General features: G+C 39.4%; 1 protein-coding gene across 1 annotated transcript in view; it reads right to left on the reverse strand.

Annotated features, from left to right (window-relative positions):
* GAS7 (growth arrest specific 7) overlaps positions 1 to 9,421 on the reverse strand; it is a 298,468-nt gene extending 289,047 nt beyond the window's left edge. Inside the window, exon 1 of the mRNA XM_036754899.1 lies at positions 9,224 to 9,421. Coding sequence (XP_036610794.1) covers positions 9,224 to 9,406 — 183 coding nt within the window. The 5' untranslated portion in view covers positions 9,407 to 9,421. The remainder of the gene's footprint in view (positions 1 to 9,223) is intronic.
* Positions 9,422 to 19,697: the final 10,276 nt, after the last annotated feature.

The raw sequence follows: 19,697 nt of genomic DNA on the forward strand, positions 1-19,697 counted from the left end.
GTTCACTCTGTTGGGAGAAAACAAGAAGTATCGGGAAAAATATATAGTTATCCCTTCCACATCGCCAGGGTCAGGGGCATGGTGCCCCCTCAATCTGGAAAACCTGAATAAAATTGTTTGACCCTCCCTTCATACCAGCTTCATGAATTTTCTTTTTTTTCTTGATATGATACAATACTGTGCATATGTTTTATACATTTCTAAGTTTCTAAATTTTTTTCTGTGTTGTCTGCTTGCCTTCATGTATTGTTTGTGACTTCTGCAAAACTCCCCCCAAATTCCCATTTAATTTCTTATGCTGACCAAGAATATGTTGAAGCCATGATGTGGAAGGGATAACTGCAAAATACATACAAAGTTATGGTGGGGAGGGAGGAGGGCATCAGCAACCAGGGAATCACCATAAGCTTCCTGTAAGAGGTGTCACTTGAACTGAGCCTTGAAGGATGCTAAGGATTCTAGCAGGCAGAAGAGAGGAGAGAATTGCAGGCATGAGGGACATCCTGCGGAAAGGCAGAGGGGTAGAAGATGGAATGACTAGTTTGACCAGTTCTCTCCCCTGCCCAAGGAACACACAAGGAACAGTAAGAAGGTCGATTTGGTTGGAATGTAGAGTGTGTGAAAGAGAATAATGTACATTGAGCCTGAAAAGGTTGTCTAAAGCCAAGTTGGGAGAGACTTTAAATGCCAAGCAGAGGAATGTGTATTTGACTCTAGGGTTGAGAAGGAACCACCAACGTTTTCTGAGGAGGAAAGCGACATGGTCGGACCTGTGCTTTAGAAAGGCTGGTTTGATATCAATGGGCAAGATGGATTGAAGAGAGAGAGAGAGAGAGAGAATGGAGGCTGGGAGACCAATTAGGAAACTACTGCAATAGCCCAGTGAGAGGCAACGAGGGCCTGAACTAAGTTGGTATCTTTGGGAGAGGAAAGGCAGAGACAATAGCTGCAGAGGTAGCACTGACAACAACTGATTAGCTACAAGGGACAAGGGGAAAATGGAGAGTTGAGGGTGACTCAGAGGGTAATCTAGCGTGACATCTTGGACAATGAAAGGGTGGTGGTATCCTTCACAGAAAGGGGGAAGTTAGGAAGAGAGCAGAGTTTGGGGAGGAAAGATGAGTTCTGTTTGGACATGTTGCATTTGAGATGCTTATAAGACATCTGCTAGAGATTTTTGGCAGGTAGTTTGAGACATGGGACTACAGGTCAAGAGGCTAGAATAGATATACAGATCTGGGAGTTATCTGCGCAGGATGATAAGTGATGGGAGCTGTTTGAAACTGATCTCACCAAGAGACAGAAGAAGCTCCAGGATAGAGCCCTGGACTCACACGTAGGAGATGGGCTATGGTGGACATTTACCAAGCAAATGAATCTGATGAGTGACCAATCAGGTAAGAACCAGATGAAAGGAAAAGTCACAAATGGAGGAGAAAATGTTTTGGAGAAGGGAGTGGTTAACAATGTCATGGTCTCAAGAAGAATGAGAACTGAGAAAAGGAAATCAGATTTGGCAATGAAGAAAGCATTGTGGTAACCTTGGAGAAAGCAGTTTCAGATGGCTGATGGGGAGCCAGATTTCAAAGGGTTCCAAAATGAGTAGGAGCAGAAAAAGTGGAGGTATAGAGCATAGATGGCTTTTTTTTCTAGGAGTTTGACATTGAAAGAGAGGAGAGTTTAAAAGTCAAGTAGGGATTTTTTAAGGATAGGGCAGATCTAGGTATGTTTGTGGACATCACAGAAGGAGCCAGTAGATAAAGACTGATTAACAATTAAAGAAAAAAATTACATGATTAAAGGGTCAAACTCCTGGAAGATGAGAGGCTCAAAAAATGAGAGCTTGGAATGAACCTTAGAGATCACCTAGTAGAACATGATTTTATAGGTGTCATAAATAAGGCTTACAGGGTTTAAGTGACTTGCTCAAGATTATACTTAGTAAGTGAGTTCAGGTCCTCTGTCAAGTGGACTAGCACTGACAAAGTGAAGAGTCACTTCACTCTTCCTTCTGAGACTGAAACAAAGGAGGAAAGACTTGGGGATGAAACTGAGAAGATGGAACCTCAGTCTGTTCAAAGAAATATGTAGCAAGATATTTTGCTAAGAGAGAGAAGGGAAGCTTGAGGAGAACATTTTGAAAAAATGCTGTGCAGTAAAAAGTACTGATGTGAAGCAATGAGGGCCTATTAAGATGAAAAAGCTGATTCAAGATCTTGAAGGGAGAAAAGTTAGGGCCAGAGCAAGATGCTCTGGGAAACACCTGGCAGTTTCAGTGGTTTAGGCACAAGAGAAACGGAAAGGAGATAAGAGTTTATGGTCAGATAGAGGCATTTCAGCTATGGATTGCAGAGGCAGAACAATTGTGAATGATCATGAGGTCAAGGGCATGACTGTCCCTGTGTGCGGCTGAAGTTGGAATGAGGGTGTCGATCCTGGGAGGTGAAGTTGATGACCTGGGAAATGGCTATTTAAGTAAATAACAACATGTAAAATAAAGTCTTTGAGTAGAAAGGCAAGAGTTGGGGTAAAGAAGACTGTGAGGCAGGTACTGAACTAGCTGAGGAAGGACAGAGCCTTCAGGACTTAAGAAATAGTCAACAGCATCTGGATAGGATCATATATGTGGATGTAATAAACCTCAAAGTGAGATAGTTGAATAATACTGGTAGAGAAAAGGCCTAGAAGGCAGCTACGTGATGCTACTGCAATAAAGTGTTGGACATGGATTCAGGAAGATCTGAGTTCAAACCCAACCTCAGCCACTTAAGGTTTCAGGACTCTGACCAAGCCACTGAATTTCTATCTACCTTAGGGTTGTTGTGAGGATAAAATCTCTATTAAAGCATTTTGTAAACCTTAAAGCATTATATAACTGCTGCTGCTAATTTGACAGTGAGATGCAGGATGTATGCCCATCTCTCCTCCTGGCTCAGGGTGCCATGAGGGCATGAGTACATTAAATGCTAGAAAAGGTGTCTAAGGATACAGTGTGTTCTGGACAGCGTGAGAATGGGAGAGGGACCTGGGTCTCCTTTACTTCAAGAAGATGGACGAGGTCTATTATGAATGGCAGTTTGTTGGGTCAGCTACGTGGCACAGTGGATAGGGCACCAGCCCCAGAGTCATGAGGACCTGAGTTCAAATGTGACCTCAGACACTTATTAGCTGTGTAACCCTGGGCAGTTTGTTAATAGACCTTCCATAGGAGACAATGGGAGAGGGAAAGTGGAGTGGGATACGGACAAGGAAGAGGTAAAGATGATATAGATAGGTAGATGGGAGTACCAGAGGAAGTAAACTTTTCCCTAGGCAGCTTGTGACCCTGAATCATAGGAATTCAGAGTGGTAGTCCACTCTTCCCAGTAGCAATGATAACAATGATTTGATCATCGCTCCCTAAGCAAGAAGTTGTAGAGGTGGATGGTGGCATCAAAGGGTGGGCCTGAGTCTGGGGCCTAGCTGGTTACAGAGAGTTGAGGCCACAGTAGGTGTACTCACAACCCAGTTATCAGCCAAGGCAGTTCTGCTGCCACCAGGACTCTTCAAGAATATTTTTTGAATCCAAATGAAACAATTAGTCTCATTAGTTATATTCTGTTTTTGATAAAAATTTTTGACTTTTGACTGTTTTTGACCAAAAACCATTTATTGCCAGATTAATCATTCACCTTATTACAAAATCACAGAATTTATCCGACTTGGATGCAAATGACTTTTGGCAGTAAATACACATACATGCACACACAAAATCCAAGGATGGAAGGTGACTTTTCTGGCCTCAGGTTGTTCAGTCAAATGAGGGACTTTGATTAGATAACCTACAAGTTCTTGACTTCTAAATCTTCAGTCCTGTGATTGTTATAGATATGCCTCGCCTCACCAAAAAATATGCTACAGGTTCTGAGACAGGATCAGAGGATTTAGAGATGGAAGGGATGTCAGTGATTGTCTATCTACTCTCACTGCTTTATTTTATATAGGTGGAAATAGAGGCCCTGAGAAAAGTGATTTGCTCAAAGTCCTAAAGCAAGTTAGTAACAGAACTAAAACAACCCTGGTTTACTAATTTCAAGTTCAGTGTTCTTATTGTACCTCCATACCTCTATATATTCCTTTAATAGATTCTTTTATATATAAATATAGATAGATATAGATTCCTTTACATATATATGAATACATAGATTCATATATATATATATATATATATATATATATATATATATATATATATATATATGTGTGTGTGTGTGTGTGTGTGTGTGTGTGTGTGTGTGTATTCCTTTAATAGACCGGGAATAAATAATTTCATCTTGTGATATATCATCTTTACTGACACATATTTCAGCATGTCTACCCTTTTCTAGATAATCTCTGAGAGTTTAAATGACTGAAAGAATTTATCACCTGGTTGCCAACTTTCTGGTGATAAAGCCTCTTCAAATGTAGCTGCTTGAATGTTCAGAAAATGGATATATAGTCAGGAGTGTGCTAGTTAAGGTTCTCAAAAAAAATAAGGCAATACACTTTTAAGTTTAATCTCCATCACTCGAAATCTAGACAACAAAACAATACATCAAGCCCCTGATTGTTGGCATTTACTGATTTCTGAGGTGTAAATGCTCAAGCTGAAAATTGAACAACTCCTCACAAAAGCTTCAATATACCCTTGCTACAGTACCTTTACCATGATTAAAATCGAAGCTTTTCTTATATGTCTTATGCTTAGTTTGTTTCATATTACTTGCCCTTGGTGCCAAATGGGCTCACTGCAACTGTGGCTGCAATATAATAGGTACCCATTGATTTGACTTGACAGTCTGAACCACAGCAAAGTTTAGGGACTCTGAGACTGAAGGAGCCCCAAGAAACCAACCTCTAGTATTGCCACCAAAAGGCTCTGCTAATTCAACCAAGGGTATTTACAGTGCTAGATATGAAGGATCTGTTTTTAGAAAAAATATGTTCCTGAGTACGACTTCAATACTATTGATGCAAGGCAAAATCCTGACTCTGCATGCAGATTCATCTATTCAGAAACTGCCAGATAAGCAGATAAAGGAGGGAAGATGTGAAAATGGTCTTTATTAGTCAGTGACTGTCAAATGAACAGTATAGACCACCTTATGAGTCTTCCAAGGATTCCTAAAATATTTCATTCAACACACAAAATGCCAAATTCAGCTAAACTTGCGTGATACTCTCTTGCTGAAAATCAGTAGTTCAACTTGCTAGGTAGAATTATTTTGCAGGCTGCGAGAAAGGGTTTTCTGAAAATTTTTGCTGGGAAAGCAAAAATGTTTAGCTCTGCCACTGCTAGGAATTAGGAAGGAAGCATCTGGGTTTTCCTGAAGCAGTAAGTGTTCTACAGTTGGAGTCAGATGATCTGGGCTGGACTTTGTGATCTGACACTAACTACGTCACCTCTGAGTTTCATTTGGACAAGCAAAGACTTACCAGTATTAACATCTACAAAATAGAGATCATTTTCTTCCCTATCTCACAAAGTCATTGTATAGATGAGAAGAAATAACATCTGAGACCCCTGTGAAAAGTGATAAATAAATGTAAGTTAATTTTAATTATTAAAAGTGGCAGAAAAATACTAAACAACTCCTAGATAAACACAGAGAGGGACACCTAATGAGGTTGGATTCAGTGAAACAGGTTATAAGAAAAACAGCTTGGGGCTCTCTGACAGAGAACTAGGCAAAAAAAAAATCATGTGTTCATTGCATGTAGTAACATTCCCATTTATTCTGCAAAAGTCAGGGATACTTCACACTTGTTGCTAAGCTAAGGGCTTTTTTGTAAAGAGTAGAGAGAATAAGCATGAAATTGATGATTGCTGCTTAAATGTCCACTAGAGTGGGCAGCTGGGAAATTGACACAAAAGATAGGACACTTTGGCCTGCAGGAATCGGAGAAAAGGTGGCAGGCTGACCTTGTTCCTGAAAAGTAAGGTTTTCAACAGTCATCGAAAACCTAAACCAAAGTGAGTTGTCTGATGGAAGAAAATTGTACACATATTGCTGTGTTTAATGACAATCACCTACGCAGTTATAATTATTACAAAGAGCACCTTTTTTGAACATAGGTTTGTACAGAAGTGAACATCCATGATACATGTTTTCTATAAAAGACATACACAATATATCACACTGTACACAAGAAACATGATTTGACCAGAGTCCAACTAAATGAGTAGTATAGTGAAATTCTTTATCCATTCACTCATTAATTATTTATTAAACCTCTACACTACCTACAAGGTACCATAGTAGATGCAAACATTAGGAGATATATAAGAGTTACAAACATTAATAAGGCTTGGTACCTGACCATTAGGAGTTTATAATCTAGTACGGAAGGTAAGATATACATACATACAGAATGTGGTTAAGTGTACAGAAAAGGAACAAAGAAAATACTAAAACTGTTCAGAGAAAGTTCTGGGGGGTTAAGTAATCCTTTGTAATGATTCAGCCCAAATTTACCTCATGAAAACTGCATAGGTAGTCTTACCATATAACACTGATGTGGATTGCTTGTGTATGAAAAAAAATTGGGGGAATATAGTGCAGTGAAGGAGTATTTGTTTCTGGGCCACCTGTGTGTAAACAAATAAGGTAGTAAAAATCAGTTTCTAACAAGCCAGCAACTTCCCTGGTGTAGGCTGCAGCTACCGGTGAGCTCTGTCATTCTCAGACTAGCAATATCTTTCAAAAATAAAACTCTGGGGGTCTGGACTAATGCTACACCATAGTGACAGTGAGCAAATTCACTAGTTTCACACCTTCCCAAAACAAGTTCAAGCCACAAAGAAAGAAAGTCTTGTCAGAAGCTACCATGATCAGTCTTCTGCCTACCAAATTTTAACAGGAATATTTCCTTGAAAGGTATAGACTCCATGGGCCTCTACCAACATATTTCAGACACCTGGAAATTTTCGTAAGGTAAGAGAGATACACCATCACCTTGTGCCACAGTCTAAACTTCAGGGAGGAAAACTATGAGGACACTTCAAATTCCATAATTTCTTTACAAGTTACAAGCTTTCCATATTACAATAAAAGAAGCAATATTATATGTCATTTGATGTCATTTGAACTGGTCTAACTAAAGGTGTACCATAGGGAAATTATTCATTCATTCATTCATTCACTCACCAAATATCAAGAACCAGTATAAGTATGCTGTAGGAGATACAATAACATATATGACATATGCATGTCAAAATACAATCGCCTTCAAAATATAGCATGAACATGTTTCTGAAAATGGCCCCTGCTAACAGTTCATGCAATCCCTTGCCTCAAACACCAGTAGAACTACCAAAACTTTGTCAGTCATTTGTTCAAAATAAATTCTCATTATTAATGTGGAACTGTACTGAATCAGTAGACATATTCTATTTTTCTCAATGTTTTTGTATATTTAGCAGGTAGTTAGTGGGAATTCTGTAACATTAGGATCCTAGACTAAAGGGGACCTCAGAGGTAAGTTTGGACACATATCCTTATTTTATGAATGAGGTGACTAAGGTTAAGAAAGGTTAACCAATCCGCCCATGGTCCCATAAGCAGTAACACACGTATCTCTGCTAAGACATGGCTCAACTCCCTGTCCTTTGATGCTTGCATCTCATTGATTCATTAATTGGTAGTGGAGATAATGATCCCTGAATTTAGTCAACTATTGGACAGTAGTTAATGATGATGGTAGCCGACTTTCTATATAGTGATTTAAGTTTTGCAAAACATCTTACATATATCTCCTTTCATTGTGTACCCCATTTTGCAAATCTTAAAGAATTTCATGTTCACAGCACTCCCAGGATGTGTTTTTCAGATCAGAATGATCTGATGAAAGTCATCAAGCTGTGTTGCAAGACAAGAGCACATAATTTGGATTCAGAAAACCTAGATTTGATTCCTAGTCCTGCTAGTTACCATTTGTGTAGCCTTCTGCAAGTCCATTTGTCTCTCTGGGCCTCAGTTTCCAGCTGAATGTTGGATTGGACATTTTCTAAGTTCCCTTCCTACTCTAAATCCTACATTCTTAAGGGGGTGACAGAATTCTGATCTAACTTTCGAAATAACTTTATCCCATTCCCTTCCTATGTCCATGGCCACAAACCAGTGAGTGATTTGGCCGAAATAGACTTGGATCTCTAAGTATCCTTGAAACAACAAATAGGGGACCTCTACTTAGTTGGAGTTAACAATGGTTTATTAGCGTTAAAAGTAACTTGGTGTCCATTTAGCACCCCAAGAGCAAGTCACTTTTCCACTCTAAGTCTAGGCTGGTTCTTTGGGAGGGAGGAGAGGATGGGTTGGAAGGAAGGGCTCGGGGCTAGGACTCAGCTAGTCCTGATGATTATTCCTTAGATAATGCCTACTGGATGAGCTCCAGATGGGAAGCTATTGCTGCTGATACTTGTGACTCTCCAGCACCAAACAAGCCTGTAACTCACAACCTAGCCCTACAACACCCACTCAAGCACTGGGAATTTTGAGGCCCATTCCTTGTTCCCTGGCAGGCTGTACACTCCTCTCCACTACGCGGTTTGGTCTTTCCCACATCTCCCAGAAAGTCCTACCGCAAATCTCCAAAAGTCTATTCCTTGGAAGAGTTCTGACTGGAGAAAACCCAAACCGGACTCAAGGAAGCTGGCTGGGTCCCGAACTCAGAATTTTAAGTTTTCAGTTCATTCAGTGGGAAGGTTAGCACAAAAAAGCAGGAAGGAAGAGGGAGAGAACAAAACGGGAGAGAACAAAACAGGAGAGAAAAGAGGAAGAAGGGGACTGTGTGTGTAGAAAGAAGAGAAGCAAAGTAGGAGTGAGGACGAGGCTCGAAGGCTGCACACCATTCCCAAGACGCAGAAAAGCGCTGCAGGGGGTTTGGAGAGGAGCTGGCTGCATTCCGTTCCTTCACCCCACTTAGCTCCAATTTCCCACCCCCTACTCCGGTCCCCTAATGCAAATCTCTAAGTTGGTCAGGCAGGAACTGACCAAGAAAGGCACTGCGCCCGAACACACCCCCAGCAGTGCCTCTCCTGGCTACTGGCACATCCTTACACTGGCACTCACAGTGGTGGCGTGGTTGATGCTCTGCCATCCTCGAAGGTGGCGTTGGATTCGGTTGGAAATAGGGATATTGGTTCCCTGTCCCGCTAGATAGGGCCCTTTCACCCCACCCGCGCCTAGTCCCGCAACCTTACCTCTAGCAACTGCACATAGCTTGCGGGGAACCAGCCACGGAGTCCGTCCTCTTTCTGCCCTTCCCACCAGCCCCCGTCCGGGACTTGCAGCACCGTGAGCACCTCTCCGGCGTCGAAGCGCAGCCCCTGGCGGTGCCGCTCCCCACTGAAGGGGTACAATGTCTGGCAACGAGAGCCGGACATGGCCCTGCTGCCTGGGGCTCACAGTGCAGCCTGCATCGCTCCCCAGCCCAGGGCAGTGAGCAGCAGGGCACGGCAGCCGAAGCCCTAAGCGAAGGGCTTCCTTTGGAGCCTCTAGCAGTTACGGGCTCTGAGAACGCCTGGCTCCCAGGCTCCACAGGTTCCCTCTGCCTCACGGTCCCGGCTGCAGATGCTGTCCGTTTCGGGCTCGGTGCCAAGCTGGGCGTTGGGTCTGCGTTCTAAGACCGGGAAGGGAAGGGAGGGAAGAAGAGGAGGTGGAGAAGAGAAGAGGACTCCGGCGTGGAGCTGGAGCTGGAGCTGGGCGGCCGCACTCGGTGACGCCCCCGGGCTGGGCTGCCTCTGAGCTCACAGCTTCGAGCTCCGGGCTTCGCTCGGGAGGGGGCGGGGCCGAACAGTAGGAGCCAGAGCAGCTTCGGGGCTTGGGCTCCTTAAAGAACTTCCCAGGGACCTAGAACCCAGGCTGGAGCGCACAGCGGACGTAGCCGGGGCTTCCCTACCACGCGGAAATACGCAGCTCTCCCGAGAGGTGTGTCCCAAAACTGCTCGGGAGAGCAGGGGCTGCTCTTGAGGCCCTGAGGAGGATCATCGGTGTGAGGAGCAACGCGGAGGGAAGGGGACTGAGCATATCCATATAGCGGGCAGGGCACACAGGGCGGTGGAGGGGAGGGGATGAATCTCGGGGTGTGTTTGGCTAAGCCATGTTGACAGTGAGACATTGTCCCATTTGGGGTAATCAGCTGGCCCCAGCTGGAAGTCCTCTCCCCTCCAGTTAATTTTTTAAGGGTCTCATACTAGTTTTTAAGGTCTCATTAATGCAAAATCCCTACATACACGAAGTGGATTGAACACTTAGATGGAGGCGATGGACACACCCACTATACACTACGGGGCTGCGCACACCGTATTTAAGCAAACTATCTGGTGTAATGGGGTGGAGGGCGGGGGGGGGGGGTGTTGAGGAATGTTGGATTTGAAATCAGAGGACCTGGAGTAAAATCACATCTCTGCCACCTGTGTGATCCTGTGAAAGCCACTTAAATTCTCCAGACTCAATTTCCTTATCTGTAAAACGAGAGGGTTGGACTAAATCACCTCTAAGATCTAGCACTAAATATCATTGATTCCAAGATTCAGTAAAACACAAAGAAGCAAATCGTAAATCTAAAGCCTGAAACAGGCAGACAGGTTAAAAGATTTGCCCAAGGTGGCAATGGCAGAGACAAGATATCATCCAAGATTTCATCGCTTGTTCCCCTATGGGAGTGTCAGGGAAAGGAAAATTGAAGAACTAAAGAGGATGCATGAGGAAGTCATAGAGCATGGGATTAGAAATGAGGAGACCGGTTCTAGTCCTTTATCTTCCCTTATACTAACTGTGTGGCATTTAACCCCTCTGGAGCTCTGGTTCCCCTTCTTTGAAAAGAGGGCGTTGGAATGTAAATGGTGAAAAAACAATAAAAAAGAAATCAATGTTAAGTAATTATAACGAACACATTTGACTGGAGAGAGGTGGGGGACCTTCCTCTCTTCTTTTCAGAGATGGAAGGTGAGGGGAACTATAAATTTAGAACATTGTGTATACTGTCAAATTCCAGTTAGGTTGAGTAAGTTTTGCTGCAGTACTTTTTTTTTCTTTTTTTATTCTTCTGATTTTAAGAGTGTTCAGTGAAAGACTGAGGCTGCTTATTTTTGAGCAAATCAATCCATCCAGCTAAACCCTGAGAAGAATCCAGGGTCTTAGCCCAGGCTGGCAGCAGCTATACAGTAGATAGCAGTAGCCAAGCCCAGGCTACTCAGCATCTTCGCAGGGAATTGACTTGTCCAGTCAAGATACCACACATTATGAAGAGCAAGCCCACTTGTCCAGTAAAGATTTAATGCCCTTCAAGGAACCATCCCAACTACTCATTAGTCATTGGATCACTGACGCCATGCCCCATAATGAGCACAGGAACCTTGTGAAAAGAAAAAGGAAATCAGGGATTTGCAGTTCCAGAATTTTAAGTATCTTGGCCACATAATGTTCCCTACATATATTGCTCATTACCTTTCTCATTTAAATTGGTGCCCACTCTGTCCCACACAGAATCTGTATGCATTTATGAGAGACAATGTCCTCATGTTTTTTTTTGGGGGGGGTGGCGTGAATTGCTTTATAACCATTGTTCTTGCAAAGCCACTTAGAGAAATAATCTTCATTAAAGGACTGAGTATAGTGACTGATTGTTTTAGAATTTTTGGAGGCAGTGGTGGTTAAGTGACTTGCCCAGGATCATACAGCTAGAACTGAGGTTGGATTCGAACTCAGGTCTTCCTGACTCCAGGCCTGGAGCTCTATGTACTATGCCACCCAACTGCAGTTATTCTCTAGGGTTTTCCAAACTGCGGAATATACTCTGAAAGTGTGTGAAATCTTCTAAGGTGAGATAGGGAGAAGCAAAAGCCAAATGTATTGAATATTTTGTAGCGCAACTCCTGCATAAATATTTCCATCTTTTTCAATGAAAATAAACTTCGAATCAAAGTCGACAAAAGCAAGACTAGCAAATGTATTTCTTTCTTTTTTAAAATTTTTATTTTTAATTTTTGGAGGGGGGAAAGCAGGGCAATTGGGGTTAAGTGACTTGCCCAAGGTCACACAGCTACTAAGTGTGTCAAGTGCCTGAGGCCAGCTTTGAACTCAGGTCCTACTGACTCCAGGGCCAGTGCTGTACTCACTGTGCCACCTAGCTGCCCCAAATGTATTTATTTCAACCAACAGTGCTTGCAGTATTGATTAATAGGGTACCCAGTTGAATCTTGACCTGGCCATGATCTGCCATTTTCTCTGTCAATTACCATTGGCTCACAAATAAATTATGTCATTAAGCTTCTTATTGGATTAGAATGTGAAGTATTTAGACTTGAAGTTGAACATATTTCAGTGGTAGTTAAAAGTACCATAATATGTTACATTTCTCAATGCCATTTGTTTTGGTAAATATAATTTAATAAACTTCTTTCTCCCAAAGTTGCAATTTTTAAAAAATTGAAATAAATTAAGAATAGTTACAGGTAATCATTTGAAATTTTCTATAATAAATTCAAATTGAATTAGCTTCCATTTTTATCTTTAATATTTTTAAGGCAAAATAATATACTTTTAAAAAAATAGACCAATACACAGATAGTTAGAAGAGACCTGGAATAACTGAAACTAGCTATTCTACCAAAGACCAGACAGGTAATTTAAGTAGTGGAAATGCATAAAAATACATTAAAAAGCCCAAATCCAGAAAATACCATATGCTCTATATTTTAAAAATTAAAATGTATTGATTTGTTTTGCTTTTACATCACCTATATTTCTAGTTTTCCCAATTACTTCTCCATTCTCCCTCCCAGAAGGCAACCTCTTGTAACAAAGAATTAATAAGAGGAGAAAAAAACTTAAGCAAAAATAACCAACATATCAAAAAAGTCTGCCTGTATATGTTGTGTTCAATATCTATTGTAAACTCACCTCAGCAAAATAGTGGAGATGAAGGCCAAACTCAGCCATTCTAATTTCTCAGATTTCGTTTTCGATTGTTTTGTCCATTTGAGCTCATAACCTCCTAGATTTAGAACTAGAAAGGCTCAGTTCTCTCCTTTAAGCAAACCTTATCATTTTACAAATTAGGAAACTGAGGCCTAGAGATTAGGTGATTTATGCAAGGTCACATAGGCAGCAGGTGGAATAGTTGGGATTTGAATCTATGTCTCCTGACTCAAAAGCCTTTCCACTGTACCACATTTTCTACTTACATTTTCATAGTCATTGTATGAGTTATTTTCCTTGTTCTGTTTACTTTGCTTTGCTTCAGTTCAACTGTTTTCATATGCTTCTTTGTATTCGTCATATTCATTTCTTACAGTACAGTAATATTCCATTATATTCATGGACTACAACTTATTTGTCCATTTCCAATCAAAGGACATCTACTTTATTTCCAGTTCTTTATTCCTACCTTTAAAAAAAAAGTGCTGCAATAAGTATTTTGGTGTAAAATGTAACATTGTTGTGTTATTTTTTTTTAATTGACCTCGTTGAGGCACATGCCCAGCAGAAAAATCTATAAATCAGAGGTTAGGGATGGTTTAGTCACTTTTTTGTGTGAAATTACAAATTGCTTCAGGGAAAATTGCTTTGAAGAAAAAAACCTATGGATATTGATGTGTTCTAAATAATGCTTGCCGAATTATGTAATATTTCCATTTGTGCATAATATGATAGAAAGGAGAATTGTACGTATATCTGAAAATCTTGATGATCAAATAATTAAGAAGCTAAAAATTGTCCTATTTTTCATTGCAAGTAGACAAAGCAACAGCTGTGAAGATGCTTATTATATTACATATGTACACTATGTTGTTGAAATTGATGATTTACTTGCAATCATATTTTTATAAGCAATCTTATTTATGGCAATGTCACAATTAGTAGACATTTTCAATATAATTAATAGCTTTTAAATTAAAATGATATAATGAGAAAATATTATTAGATTATGCATTTTCAAAAATTATGTGATCATAGGATCATAAATGTAGAATTCCAACCTCTAAAGTAGTATATTTTTATATTATTGTAAAACACACTGGCTTTTTCATACCAAAGCACTGTGAAGGAAGCTAAAGTGAGAAATTGACATTTTTCATAGTGATAATAATAAAGAGGAAATAATTTCTGTTATAACAAAAAGTTCTTTATAAAACATAAATTTGGTGAATATTTTAAAACTAAATATTAATAAATTAATGCAAGAAAGTAAAGACCTGCTTATTAAACACTTGATCAGTCTGTAGAAGCAATCCTCTTTTTATTGTAAATACTTCAAGATTTCTAAATATAAATGGATGAGGAGTCCTATATGCTATGAAAAATTGATACATTCAGTTTTATTCCTGAATTTTAACAGTAGATTTTACCTCTTGATAGTAAGTCGAAATAAGTGTTTAACCTGAATATTTTGTTATGTTTATGAAATGGGGATTTCTAATCAATGTGTTGTATAATGACAAATGTTGATTTCATTTTTTGGTTAAAAAGAATAAGTAGCAATAAATGACATCACATTTTGAGAAATTTGTATTTAAAAACAAATCAAATCACCACATAAATAATACTTTTATTTTTATACATTATAAATATGAACATGGAAAAGGATTTACCAATAAACATATATGTTACATTACTTTATTATGTGTTTAAACTTTGTTATCATTATAAAATTGTTATAAATTCTTAATTGTATCATAATAAAATATGAACTAAGAAAATTATTAGCATAGATTTTTTTTAATGAAAAGTGGGAAGGCACAAATACTTTTTTTTTCAATATAGGAGAATTTTTCTAATTACTATATAGAATTTGGAAACTAACGCGCTAGGCAGAATTAAGCCAGTTACCTATGAAAACGCTCAAATGTACAAACGAAGATGTGATCTTATTGATGGGGTGCTCCAGGCTAGGCTAACTCAGGCTAGTCTGATAATTCAGGTTCAGGATTAGGACAAAATGAATAACTTATAGTTATCTCACAGTTAACAAATGGCAGTTTACTTAGCTATACCAAGAAAAGGATGCAGATACAGTGTTGGATATGACATTAAGTCAGTTATGTTTTTCCTGTCTGCATATTTGACATACCTACAGGCAATGGTGAGGTGAGTAAAATGCCAGGCCTAGAGTCAGGAAGAATCATCTTCTTCTTGAGTTCATATCTGGCCTCAGACATTTCCTAGCTGTACAAACCTGGACAAGTCCCTTAACCCTGTTTTCTTCACTTTCCTCACCTGTAAAATGGGCTGGAAAAGGAAATGGCAAACCACTCCAGTATCTCTGCCAAGAAAACCCCAAATCAGGTCATGAAGAGTCAGACACAACTGAACAACAAACAGGTTAGAAGTCTGTGTCCGGTTTGAGAGAGGAGCCTTTAATTCCTCATGTGGTGATTTTGTACTTAGGTAACCAGGAACCTACATCAATGGTATCAGGCCTTATTTCCCTGGACCAATTAAGTCTGCCAGAAGGTTTCAGTACCTTGTAAATAAAAACTATTGGGCTTTTCCCCTTCCTTCTCTCTTTTTTTTAATCTTTTAAAAAAATTTTATACTTAAATACATAATAAGAAAAGAAAAAGAAACATATTATGAACTTAAATATGAAAGCTTTAATATAAAATAAGAAAAGAAAAACATGTCATGTGTACAACAGAACATAAGAGGATTCAAAATATATAGCAACAAATTTCTATTTCAGGAAAGCCTATATAATAAATACTACCCATAGTGTTTAAGAGCTGTCCGTCTTTCCTTCCTTGCAGATTTTCTTTTGTTCTCTGCTGTATACTTTTTGCTTTGTTATTTTCCCCCTTTCCTCCCCAAGGCTAGCCCTGCTACAATTAAGTGTGAGTATGTTTATATATAAATATGGATATACACATACACATATACACATATATACATACATACACATATAAACGTATACTTCCCCTAACAGATTCTATTCCTAATCTTTGTTTTCATATTTGTATATATCTTTTATTTCCTTCCTGACTCTTCTACTTTACTTAACCTATCCCCCCTCCAACAATCCCTCCTTTATCATCCCATTCTCATAAATCTAAACACCCTTTTATATACCACTTTAACCTATTCCCTTCCCTCTAAAGATCCTCCCTTATCCTCCCAAGGATGCCTTCTTTGTTCTCCCATTCCCATTAATCTGAATAGCCTTCTATAAATCCCTCCCTTATCCTCTCCCTGCTCCCTCTCCCTTTAGCATTTTCTTTCTTTCTGAATTTAAAAGACTTTATACTCTTCTAGATATATGTATACACACACATATATGTATATATATATATATATATATACATATATATACATATATGTGTTGTTCCCTCTTGAACCCATTCCCAATGAAAGTAAATTTCCAGAACTACCAGCCTTCTTCTCCCATCTAATTCCTTGATATCAGTTCTTCCTCTTGCACCTCAATTGTATAAAGTATTTGCTTTTCCTGAATAGTTTTACTTTTTGAAGTCACATCATGCTCAGGTATACCCCAATCTTCCTTATGAAGTACCCAATTACTAATAACAATCTTAGAAATGCATATTACTTACATAAAAAGTAAACAGTCTGTCCTTATTGATTCCCTTGTAATTGGTCTTTGGTATGTACTTTGTGTTTCTCTTGGCTCTTGTACATCAAATCTTCCATTAAGTTCAGGCTGTTTTTTTTTTTAAACAAAATCCTGAAATTCAGTAGATTCATTAAATGTCCATTTTTTTCCCATTCAAATTACGCTTAGCTTTGCTGGGTATGACATTTTCTGGCAGAAGCCCAGTTCTTTTGCTCTTCAATATATAGTGTTCCAAGATCTGTGGTCTTTTAGGGTTTCCCTGCTAGGTCTTGTGTGATTCTAATTGTGGCACTGCTAAGTGTAAATTGTTTTTTTCTTGTTGCTTGTAATACTTTATCTTTGAGCTGGGGGTTTTGGAATTTGACTATAATATTCCTATGGGTTTTCCTCCTATGATCTCTTTCAGGTGGTAACCAATGGATTTTTTCTTTCTACTTTTCCCTCTTGTTCTAATGATTCAGAAAAATTTTCTTTAATTGTTTCTTGTACTATTGTATGGAGATTCTTTTTTGGATCATAGCTTTCAGGTAGTCCAATTATTCTTATGTTTTCTCTTCTTGATCTGTTCTCCAGATCATTTGTTTTTCTTATGAGATGTTTCACATTCCCTTCTATTTTTTCATTTTTTTATATTTTGTTTTATTATTTCTTGATCTCTTTCTTGTAATTTCACTGGCTTCCCCTTGCCCAATTCTGATTTTCAAGGAGTCATTTTCTTCCTTAAGATTCTGTATCTCCTTTTCTAATTGGTTGACTTTCTTTTCATAATCTTCTTGTTTTTCTTAAATTGTTATTTTTTTTTAAATTTCCTTGATCTCTCTTATTTGATTTATAAGGTCTTTTTAAAGTGCTTCTATGAATTCTTTTTGGACAGGTGACCATTTGACATTACTCTTTGGGGTAGAAGAGGGTTTCTGTGGTTCAATATCCTCCTTTGCAGATGGACCCCAGTCTTCTCTATTCTAAGAGTAATTCTCAATGATTGGATTCTTTCTCCTTTGTCTGTACATTTTTTTTGGTAATAATTTAGTTTTTTTTTTAATCACCTCTAGTCCTGGAGTATGAGGGATGGTGCCTCTAGCCTCAGGTCCTTCTTCAGTTTTCCTTTCTGACCTTTAACCCAAATCAAGACCTCTAGTCTCCTGTAAGTGCTCATATCCAGCAGTGTCTGCTGCTTCTGTACTGCTGGTAGTTCCTTCTTACCCCACTGTGTCTCTGCAGCACAGCTGAATCTGGTGTTCCTTGTCAGCAGTTTCCCTCAGTCTTCCCAGGTTCAGATACCCAATTGCCTTCACTGTCCTGGGGGTAAAAGTTCCTGTAACTGGGGCTGAGGCAGCCTCTCAACTCAGCTAACCCCAGGGCTTGCTTCTTATTGTTTAAGCAGTCCCTAGACTGGAGGTGTTTACTCTTCGCAGGGACCAAACCTAGTCCTGGGATTTTTCTTCTGATCTTCTCCTATTGTCCTCAGAGGATCTCTTCTGCCCCTGCTCTAATTTATTTTTGCTGCTCTATATTCACCCTGAAGCACTATTTTATCTCTTTTGGGGAGGAAAATCTTGAGCACTTGAAATTTTCTGATTTACTATACCATCTTCTCAGAAGCCTCCCCTCTTTGTACTTGATTCTCAAAGAAGATCATCACATCAGGAAGGTGATGTCACGACTTGCAAGTGAATTGGATTTGAGGGAGTGCTGTGCAAAGTCAGCAGCCTCTGGAGCCATCTGGATACAGTGGCAAGATATAGAATGGATGACTGGACATGGCTCTGTATTGCCAAGGGAATACTCACAGCGGTTGCTATTGCTATGAATATGCCAGCATGGTTCTGAACTGCAAAACATAACAGACTCTCCACATAGAAGACAGAAGCAAAACATTTATTCAAACACCAGAAAGCCAAATCCCAACACCAGTATACCAAATTCATCATAGCAAGGAAGAAGTTAATACACATTATCACTGCAGAGAGCTACTCTATCCCAAAGACTTCCCCCTGCTCGGGCCTTCCCACAAACAAACACTCATGATCTTAGCTGCCTCCTTGCTTACTTCTGCTCTCTCCCAACACTCTAACTCCTCTGACCTTGCTTCCTTCCAGTTCTCCTTTCCCCTTCCTGCTCTGCCGGTTCAGCAAGCTCTTCCTACCACATGTGACTTAGGCTTCCATGTGATTTAAGCATGTCACATGGGCCTATTAATGGATGGGTAGATCTTCAGATTAAGCAAAAATACATTAACAATACAGGCTCCCAAGGAAAAACTAGCCTGATGTGGATGGGGTAGATATTGTTTCTATTACATGTAGCTATTGTTTCTTATTGCAGATAGTTATCTGCCAATTCTTGCCCATGTTGTAAAACTCCCAACCATATGCTTCCATAAAATCACTGGCAGGGTGCCAAAAAATGCCCCAGGGGCAATTTGCTACTTTCTCTTTAACATCATGGGTATACCAATGGAGGATGAGGGATTTCCACCAATTAACTTTCATTCCTCATGAGAACTCTATTTTTTAGCTCACACATTTCCTTGATGACATCCTTTATATGGCTTCACCTTCATATTTTCTTCTTGTCTATCATGTATCTCTTCATCGATCTGTATATGATTTTCAATTTGAACTCTTTGGGGATTACTATTCCATAACTCCCAACCATGCAACAACACCAAAAGAATATTGCTGTTGAAAATGTGTGCTACTGCATCAATGAGGAACGTGGGGTCATTTCCCAAAATCATTCCAATCCATTCTCCTCTACCTAATTCATAGTCCATTTGCTTTATCTGTCTGATCTCTCTCTCTCTCTCTTTCTCTTTCTCTCTCTCTCCTCTCTCTGCCCCCCCCATCTATCTACCTATGTAGTTTTCTAGCTATTTATCTAGATATAGATATATAAAGGTAGATAGAGATATCTATAAATATATAGATATAGATGTATGGATAGATATATCTGAATCTATATATACATCTATATCTGGATATCAATAGGTATTTCTATTGATATCTATCTCTATATGCATATATCTACATACAGTGAGTGTATATACACAGACACACAGACATATATACTAATGCATAGAGTCTATTGGTTGTCCATTCAAA

Source organism: Trichosurus vulpecula, chromosome 4 (genome assembly GCF_011100635.1).
Source record: "Trichosurus vulpecula isolate mTriVul1 chromosome 4, mTriVul1.pri, whole genome shotgun sequence".
In the NCBI taxonomy this organism is placed as follows: domain Eukaryota; kingdom Metazoa; phylum Chordata; class Mammalia; order Diprotodontia; family Phalangeridae; genus Trichosurus; species Trichosurus vulpecula.